Consider the following 9746-nt stretch of genomic DNA (forward strand, 5'->3'; position numbering starts at 1 on the left):
CCCCATCACCCCCCAGCCCTGCGCCTGAGTCCAGCCCCTGCCCCCGCACCCGGCCAGTGCTGGCGCCCAGCTGATCTTCCTGCGCCCTCCCACCTGATGCAAGTCCCCTCCTCTCATGCCTGCGACATTATCTGCCTTTATCAAAGCCATTCTCCTGCTCTCGAGTCTTTGAACTTCATCCCACAAAACAGCCCCACGATTTCCTCCTTCCAGAACCATCCCACCCACCCACTCCCATGATCCAGCCAGGCACTCACGGGTCAGAGTCCCCAGTACATGACTGCTGACTGACTGAATAAAACGAGGCAGTCCTGTTTAACCAGGGCCTCCAAATCCCCTCTTCCCTTTTTTTCCTTTTCTCTAAAGTTGGTAAAATGACAACAAACCAAGAGCCAAACTGTTGAATTCCTTACAGCCAGCTCGGACGCCAGATTACCGTCTCCTCTGCGAGAATGTTTAGGGTTGAGTTAGGTGCATCATTGCCTCAGGCCCACGCTAAGCATTACAGGAAACCTGCCATTGTATTTTTTTTTTTAATTTATTTATTTCTGAGAGAGAGACAGTGTGAGCAGGGGAGGGTCAGAGAGAGGGAGACACAGAATCTGAAGCAGCTCCAGGCTCCGAGCTGTCAGCACAGAGCCCGACGTGGGGCTTGAACCCACAAACTGTGAGATCATGACCCGAGCCAAAGTCGGACGCTTAACCGACTGAGCCACCCAGGCGCCCCGCTGCCATTGTATTTTACAAATCTGTTTTCTGACCAGGTTTTGGGTGGGTTTACTATTACATTTTTCAGAATGTAAAATGAAATTGGCAAGCTCTGCGTTAACAGAGCAATTTTTTAAATGCCTGTGGATTTGAAGGTGACGAGATGCTTGGCTTAAGGGGCACAGCCCAAAACAGATTTGGAAACAGTGCTACTGCGAAGACATCGCAAATACAACATCGCCTGAACAAAACAATACAAAGGATCATCTTATCTAGAAGTGTCGTTCACTCTCACTTTTAAGCAAAGGTGACGGTACACGTAGAACCCTATTCGTATGAAGAAATAGACGTGGCATGTATTTGCTCAGAGCTGCTTAGTGAAAGTTCAGCAGACGCCCAGGAACACAGACAGAACTTGGACGGAGTAGATGGCCACACACGTGCCTCTTGTCCCTGAAAAGAAGCCTCAGAAACTAGCCAGGGTGCCTTCCTTCTCCCAAAAGCCCACATCTGAACTTGGGCGCCTCTTAAATCGACCCATCTTCCTGATGTTCCTCCCAAAACTGGGTCCGCAAACTTCTTGACACATGATCTGAGGTCTCTCTCCTTGACCCTGGCATGGACTAGCATGAGCCTATTTCATAGACCCCCATCCCATGCACTCTTTTTTTCTCCCCTAAATGGGATGAGGGAGGGCTGGAATATAGACAGGGTCGCTAGAGCTCTCAGGACAGAAGCAAGATAGAGATGGAAACCTATGGAAATGTAACCATATATGTTACATGTATGCAAAGAGCAATTCGTCATTAGCTCTTTCAGGTCAACCTAAGTTAACTCAAAAATCTACTGAGTGCCTGTTATATACTAGCCCAGAGAACAGGCCGATGCCTGGAGCCCGTGGGGCTCAGGAATGAGCTTCCTGCTTTTTTCTCCTCTTTCTCTCTCTTCCTCCATTTTATTCTTCATGTAGGCAAACTCACTTTGCACACTATTCTCTGTTTAAAATCACTTACATTCATGAATCCCAAGGTAGGGGCCATGCTGTCTGCCTCTAGACCCAGCTCGTGGACGATGTGAGACCAGTGACTAGAAAAATCTACTACTTCCCTGTACTTTGCAGAGATACCTCTGAAAGTTCTTGTTCAGATCCTAGTGCTCTGTGCATATGAAGCCAGCCCGTCCCCATGTGGTGAGACAGGGACCCTGCTCTTCCAAGGTGACGCTCCTGAGGACATGCATTTGGAGCCTTGCAGCATGTGAAAACTTCCCTTCTATGCACATGTTCACAGCAACATGATTCATAACGAACCAAGAGTTCAGACAACCCAAATGTCCAGCAAAACATGGTCTGGTGTTGGAATGCGGCATCATTCAGCCATAAAACAGAAGTGATTCATGGGACAACATGCATGAACTTCAAAAACATGATACCAGGTGAAAGAATCCAGACAGGGAAGGCCACTTACTCTATGATTCCATTTATAGAAATGTCCAGAAAACACGAATCCATAGAGAAATAAAGTAGATCAGTAGTTGCCTAGAACTGGAAGTAGGTACGAAGAGTTAGGACAAATGGGTCCCACCTTCCTTTTCAGGGTGAGGGAAAGGTTCTAAAATTAGGTGGTAGTGGTAAAGCCCAACCCTGTAAATATACCAAATGTCAATTCATCATAAAAACAAAAGAGTGAGAGAAAAGAAAGTAGAATTGGCAACATATTTTTAAACCCCTGTATAACTTTTGAATTCACATTTCTGTTTCTGATTATTACAGTGGACCTACTTATTGTAAAGAAAAAATTTTAAAGTATTATTTTAATGTTAGTTACCTGGAGCAAAAATCACTAGGTTTGGTATATTTCTTTCTAATATTTTTCTAATTATATCTATTTTATTTATTTTTTTAATGTTTTTTTTTTCTGAGAGAGAGAGACAGGATGAGCAGGGGAGGGTCAGAGAGAGAGGGAGATACAGAATATGAAACAGGCTCCAGGCTCTGAGCTAGCTGTCAGCACAGAGCCCGACGCGGGGCTTGAACCCAGGAACCGTAAGATCATGACCTGAGCCGAAGTCGGACGCTTAACCGACTGAGCCACCCAGGCGCCCCTAATTACATATATTTTAATTAGGATTACACTTTGTTTTTAGTTGTGTCTCTTACCAACAAGATATAAAGAGATATAAAGTGTGTGTGTGTGTGCGCACGCGTGTGTGTGTATATATATATATGTGAGATGGCATTATTTTATATACACACACACACACACACACACACACACACACACACACACACGTATGTATATATGGCATCTAAATAATGGACCCTATCAGAAAACTCTAAGTATTTTTTGGCTAAAGTGGAAATCCTGTTTGGTCAGGATTCTGAATAAAATAAAGTAAAGTAAAGTAAAGTAAAATAAGACAGTAAAGTAAAATAAAAATTCTTATTAACAGAAGTGTCCCAGACCAGCTGTTGAACTTACACCGAGCACTCGGCTATCCTTACAAGGTCTGCAGCACCTGCAGTGTGATGTGGGTGCCTTTCTCTGGAAGAAGGACCATGGCCTTCACCAAATTCCCAAAGGGGGACCCACCTCCCATTCCACTTAAAATCCACTGCCAGGAATGGTCCACCTCTCAGGGGCCCTTCTGTCTCCTGCCCTATGAGGACGGGAGCCTCACAGACAGTCCCTCCAGAGGCTGGATGCCCTCTGACCCTTAAAGCGGCAGCCCTGAGAACATGGGCTCCTCTGTGGGGGAGGGGGGCCTGCAAGGAGGAGGGATCATAGTTCTAGCTCCATATCCTGGGAGTTTTGCTCCAATTGAGGCTTTTTCCCTATTGAAGTCGAAAATCCACGGAAGAGGGCACAGTCTCAACCATGCTTCGGGGCTGACATTGGTCACGCAGAGTAGTCTACTGGGGACTGGCGACGGCTGGTGGAAAGGGATGAGGAGGAGACAGGGATTTTTGCCGAAACCCAGAAGCTCCCATATTTCCTGGGCCCCTGGAGCTTTTAGAGCCAAATGGGCTTGAGAGGAGTCATTACATTTTAAATTACACCAGAATTTTGGATGGTGCTTTTCCTCCTTCTGGCACATGTAACCTGGGAGAGACTCTTTTCTCTGAGGAGTTTGAGAGTCCAGTCTTCACCTGATTAATAAAAAATTAAAAAATAATAAAATAAAACAAGCTCATTTTACTTGACTTTGGAAGAAGACATCACTGGTCTGGCCTTGGAGTAATACACAGAGAAGCGAAGACAGTCGTATAATTAAGTTCACGAAGGCCAGTTCTTTCAGCCATATTTCAAATACTCCTAATGCCTTCTCATCCATTCTACCAAATGACGGCACTTCATAATATATTCGGAGCAAAAAATATATATAATGGATTCCTCTGAGATATTCAATTATTCAATTTTAAAAAAAGAAAAAGAATTTTCAATAAAGAAATTCAACCAAAATGACTAAAGCTGACAGTGGAAAACCAGCCTCAAAGTAATTATACATTTCTTTTGAGTTCTTGCTCCAAAAAAAGTGTTGATGTGCCACCATTAGAAATAGCCATCCTTCTGCTGATGAATCACGTTCGCGTTTTGACATTAGCAGCTATTTATTGGAATGTTTATTCTACAACTGTCCTTGGGTGTTGATATATTTAAATTTCCGGCAGCCCTACTAAAAAGGTATCTATTCTCCAGACGCCTGGGAGGTTCAGTCGGTTGAGCATCTGACTTCGGCTCAGGTCATGATCTCACAGTTCGTGAGTTCGAGCCCCGCGTCAGGCTCTGTGCTGACAGCTCAGAGCCTGGAGCCTGTTTCGGATTCTGTGTCTCCCTCTCTCTCTGAGCCTCCCCTGATCACGCTGTCTCTCTCTCTCTCTCAGAAATAAATTTAAAAACTTAAAAAAAAAATAGGTATCTATTCTCACTTCTTCCTGACTCACTGCTCAGCTTCCTTCAAGCTATCTCTTCCGTTAGTGGAAGCCTCTCAGAAAGAAGTCACCAGTCACCTTCTCCTTGCAAAATCCCGTGGCTCTTCTCTACCCCTTATCCTCTGGGGCATCACAACACATTTCACTGCCGTCTGTTGCCTCCCTCCCTTTCCAATTCACGTCCCCTCTGTCTTTTGCAAACCACCACCTGCTCTTTAAACTCTGGGGTTTCCTCAGCCTTCACCCCTCGGCCATTCCACACTGTCACGTTGTGTAGCCTGATTGTCTAGAACCATTTCAAAGCATCTATTGCTGACAAGTCCTCAATCGTTACCCAGCGCTGGCATGTCTCCTACGCTCCATGCACTTTTCCATGGACGCACTGAATTTGGGGGGCCTGTTCGCACAATCAGAGCCGAACTCATGTCTTTGCACTCCCCACCACCTTCTGCTTTTCTTCGAGCAGCCTCATCTGAGTGCGTGATCACCAAGACATGTCTTTCTTTCTTCCCTTTTCAATGTTTATTTATTTTTGAGAGAGAGCATGAGTGAGGGAGCTGCAGAGAAAGAGGGAGAGGGAAAATCCCAAGCAGGCTCCACACTGAACACAGAGCCCGACGCGGAGCTCAGACCCACAAACCGTGAGATCATGACTTGAGCTGAAATCAAGAGTCGGACACTTACGTGACTGGACCACCACCCACGTGCCCAACAAGACATTTCTTCCTCATTCAAACTGCCCACATCGTGACTCCATCTACTGCTGGTCTCCTTGCCTCCCATGTCCAGCATCTCCTGGCAGTATCGTGCGTGTTTCTATAAGTCAGTCAGAGCACATGTCCCACCGCCTCTATGAAAAGCCTCTGGTGACTCCGTGTGGTCCGTAGAATCAGTACAAGCAGCTCGTCATGAAAGCCAAGGCCCCATGTCCTACCAGACAACCCCGGCCGCGTCTCCTTGCTATCTGGCCACATACTTTGCAGTAGCGAACAGCCCATGATGGTGCTGGATGACTTTGCGTGTAGCCACGTGGACCAGGAGGCAAGGTTTCAGCCACGACCAATCTGTGTGTTGACAAAACATCTCGTGATCCTCCGAGAACAGGGGACACGGGAGGCTTGTCGAAGCTGCTACAGTCCATTTCTCACCTGCCTCCCTGGGTCCCCTGGGGCTGTCACCAGACAGTGTGTCGTCTCCTTCTGGGTTGATGAGGGATGAGGCTCCCTGACTGCCCCAGTTAGGGCTCAAAGATTCACTACCCTTTGGAACCCCCATGTGATTCATAACTCAACTTTAATCTTACTGTGCATTTCAAGAAATAAACATAATAGCAGGTGAAATAAACTAGGCTTGGAAGTACATCTGAGGACAGGAAAAATAAAATGGAGCCAGACCATTAGGTTAGTACTAGTGCATGAAATTCAAGTACCATATTTTACAGGGGCACCAAATCCTTTTTTGAATAGGGCAGATCCATACACTTACGATTTGTGGCCTGAAAATTTGGATCTAACTTTTGTCACTGAGATTAAGAAATGTTAACGGATAGTTTGTCCCAAGAGAAAACCTCTAATGCATCGATGATTAAAAATATATTTAGGAAAAAAGAAGTAAAGTCACTCTGAGTCTTATTGAAATGAAACATTCTTTTCTTTGAGTGAAAGACATTGTCACATAGGTGATTAGAAGGGCTTTTTAGGACATAATGTTTCCTACAATAAAAAACATGGCAGGGAAGTAGCTGAAATATCAAAAATGCAAGGCCTAAAAATAAGACCAGAAGAGGGGTGCCTGAGGGGCTCAGTCGGTGAAGCATCTGACTTCAGCTCAGGTCATGATCTCACAGTTTGTGGATTCAAGCCCCGCGAAGGGCTCTGTGCTGACAGCTCAGAGCCTTGAGCCTGCTTCAGATTCTGTGTCTCCCTCTCTCTCTGCCCCTCCCTGCCTCAAGCTCTGTCTCTCTCTGTCTCAAAAATAAATAAACATTAAAAATTTAAAAAAAGACCCAAAGATTATATTTTGATCTCTCCAACTGTCTCAGTAGCCAGTTAGCGATTTTGTTTCTCGTCACAAACCTGACTTTCTAAAATCTGTCCTATGCTACCTGGCCGGCCAGCCCAGTCCCCCATGGCACCGTCCGCCACCCCAGACCCATTTCACCCACAGAGGAAAACCCCAGACTGGCTCTTCCTCTCTCGCATCAACTACCCAGTCCTGCCTCGCAGAGCTATTCCGTACATGCAACACACGGTCTTCTCTCATGGGGCCTCCACCCTCCCCTGTCCCAACAGCACATGTGAACACTCGGATATTTAGATAAAAGCTTCCATCTGGCAAGCGAGGACGGGACCCATTCTTTGCTTTCAATGCGTTAGGATGGCTCGTGTGCTAGAAGCTTCACATTCTAAGGGTAAAAGCTAAGGAATTTAAATCAGACGTTTTATATATGAGAAAAGGCTTTCATCCTCTAGACTTCATACAAATACAGAAGCTATTACCTTCAGTCCTGTTCGAACCCTGTTAGCAATATACAGGTGGCCAGCACACTGGGGGAAAGCGCGTTGACACAGCTCTCCGACCTTCGACCAGCTGCCCGCTAACACCTTCCCTCTTTGCCCCATAGGCAACCCTCCCGCGACAGGCACCGGAACTTTGCAGATCATTCTGGAGGACGTGAACGACAACGCCCCCTTCATTTACCCCACTGTGGCCGAAGTCTGTGATGATGCCAAAAACCTCAGCGTGGTCATTTTGGGAGCATCAGATAAGGACCTTCACCCAAACACAGACCCTTTCAAATTTGAGATCCACAAACAAGGCGTTCCCGATAAAGTCTGGAAGGTGTCCAAGATCAACAGTAAGTCGGGTGAAACATCCTATAGCTGCTCCTTGGGCTTTGAAGCCTATAACCCTTCCCCCCTCCTCCTCGTTCCTGGTCTCACCGGGTTGATTTCGAGTGAGTCACACCCTGCCGGTGCGGACAGTTTCCCCACCAGCGGATGAATACGATCTGTATGAATACATATCGGTTCCTTCAAAATGCAAGCCTCCAAGTTTTCTCTTCTGTTTCTTTTATCTTTTCGATAGTGTACATGGTAGAGAGGATACCCTATGCTGGTCACCTGTGCTGGTCACTGTACACTCTATGCTGTATTCTCCGCACAGTGCATCCAACCCTGCGCACCTCACACTGTGCACTCCATGCTGTGTGCCCTCTACTGTGTACTCTATACTGTGAATCTCACGCCATACACTGCACCATTCACCCACTCGGTCTTCAGCCTTCGGAAGCCGGGCTCTCCGCCTCTCCCCACACGTGTCATGGCTGAGCTGTGCCTCCTCTCAGGGATCTGTGCTTTCCCTGACTCTCACCAGCACTTTGGAGAGATTTCCCACGGTGTGCTTGTTCTTCTAGAAGACGAAAGAAACAAGAAGCACTGGTGTAACGATCTTTAAAGAGTCTTAGCCTCTGGGCGCCTGGGTGGCTCAGTCGGTGAAGCGTCAGACTCTGGCTCAGGTCACGATCTCGCAGTTGGCGAGTTCGAGCCCCACATTGGGCTCTGTGCTGACAGAGCCTGGAGCCGCTTTGGATTCTGTGTCTCCCTCTCTCTCTACCCCTCCTATGCTCACACTCTGTCTCTCTTTCTCCAAATAATAAGTACACATTAAAATTTTTTCTGTTAAAGAGTCTTAGCCTCTGACCGTCCATTGTCCACCTTACACTGCAGACCTCCTCAAAATGACCTTCATCTTTGCAACAACCGTGGCTTTCACGTTCGGCCACGATGTCACCGCCCATCTCTACAGTCCCTCACTAATGAACTTGCAAGCCCCTCCCTTTCTATCAGTCTTTCCATGTGGGAAGGTGGAATTCCGCACTTGACCCAGCACTTCCCACCTGCCTTCCGAAGGCCGGAACACCAGGGTGCTGAATGAGCCGTTTTCCCTGTATCCGCAGCACCACGATGGCTCCCCTCCCTCGGGCAAATGCGAGCTCACTACTGAGTTCCCCTTGTCTGCAATAAAGTAAAACACCAGGACCCACCCATTGACCCACAGTCTGTCTGCAGTAGTGAACTTCTGCCGCAGACCCAGCCAGGGCGAGACTTTTCGAGAGGGATTGGGAATTACGCATTTCATTACTTTTTGAAAATGTGTTGTACAATTGCGCATAAAATTTCCTATTAAAACATCTCATATGTATTGAATGGCCTTATCTCATATCTCATTTTATTAGTGCCTTCCTCTTGTTATTGATTCCATTTGCCTGTCTATTTTATTGCCTTTTTAAGGAATGAGTTCTGTTACACTGATTATTTTTAATTAAAACCGCCTTTGTCTTGTTTGAGGGGCTGGTGCTTCCTTTGCTAGTTTTTGTGGCTGTGGCGGATTTAAGTAACCATCACCAGCTCTTTCCAGAAAATTCCAGCTGGAACTTTCTCGAGTGTCTCGTCCACTCGAGGGAGATGGGAGAATGAACCCGCCACCTCACTAGGGTGACTACGTACATTGGTTATTTCTGCTGCTTCTCCTTCTGGTCACGATGACACTTCATCTGTTCCTGCTTTTGTGCCATCGCAACATCTTCCTCATGGTTTATTTAAAAGAGAGACTTCTCAGTCCTTCCCTTGTCCAAGTTTTTTTTTTTAATACCTAGCACTGTTCATGCCCAGAAAGAGGCAGTCAAAAAAAAAATGTATGTTTATATATATATGTTATATACATAATATATACGTTATATATTATATATAGGTTATGTATGTTATATATAGGTTATATATTATATGTGTATATATATATGTATGATGTGTGTGTGTGTGTGTGTAATATATATCCCTAGTCATCTGACTGACTTGAAAAGAAAATAGTCTGAGGCTAAAAACAGTGGCCAGGTGGGGTGGTCATTTCTGCACGCTGCCCAAGGTCCACCTCACGGCACATATTCCCACTAAACAAAGACCTAAAGTTCAGTCCCCATGCTGGCATTATGCTGCCAATCCCCCCAAATCCAGAGTGATAGCTGAGGACAAATGAAGATGAAGGCTACAGGGCACCTGGGTGGCTCAGTAGGTGAAGGGTCCAACTTCGGCTCAGGTCATGATCTCAT

General features: G+C 46.2%; 1 protein-coding gene across 1 annotated transcript in view; it reads left to right on the forward strand.

Moving 5' to 3' along the window:
* The window catches only part of CDH13 (cadherin 13), a 1024187-nt gene that overhangs the window by 1001131 nt on the left and 13310 nt on the right, over positions 1 to 9746 (forward strand). The window contains exon 12 of the mRNA XM_077754065.1: positions 7263 to 7496. Within this exon, the coding sequence (XP_077610191.1) occupies positions 7263 to 7496 (234 nt within the window). The remainder of the gene's footprint in view (positions 1 to 7262; positions 7497 to 9746) is intronic.

Source organism: Crocuta crocuta, unplaced genomic scaffold, assembly GCF_008692635.1.
Source record: "Crocuta crocuta isolate KB4526 unplaced genomic scaffold, BGI_CrCroc_1.0 scaffold61, whole genome shotgun sequence".
NCBI lineage: Eukaryota > Metazoa > Chordata > Mammalia > Carnivora > Hyaenidae > Crocuta > Crocuta crocuta.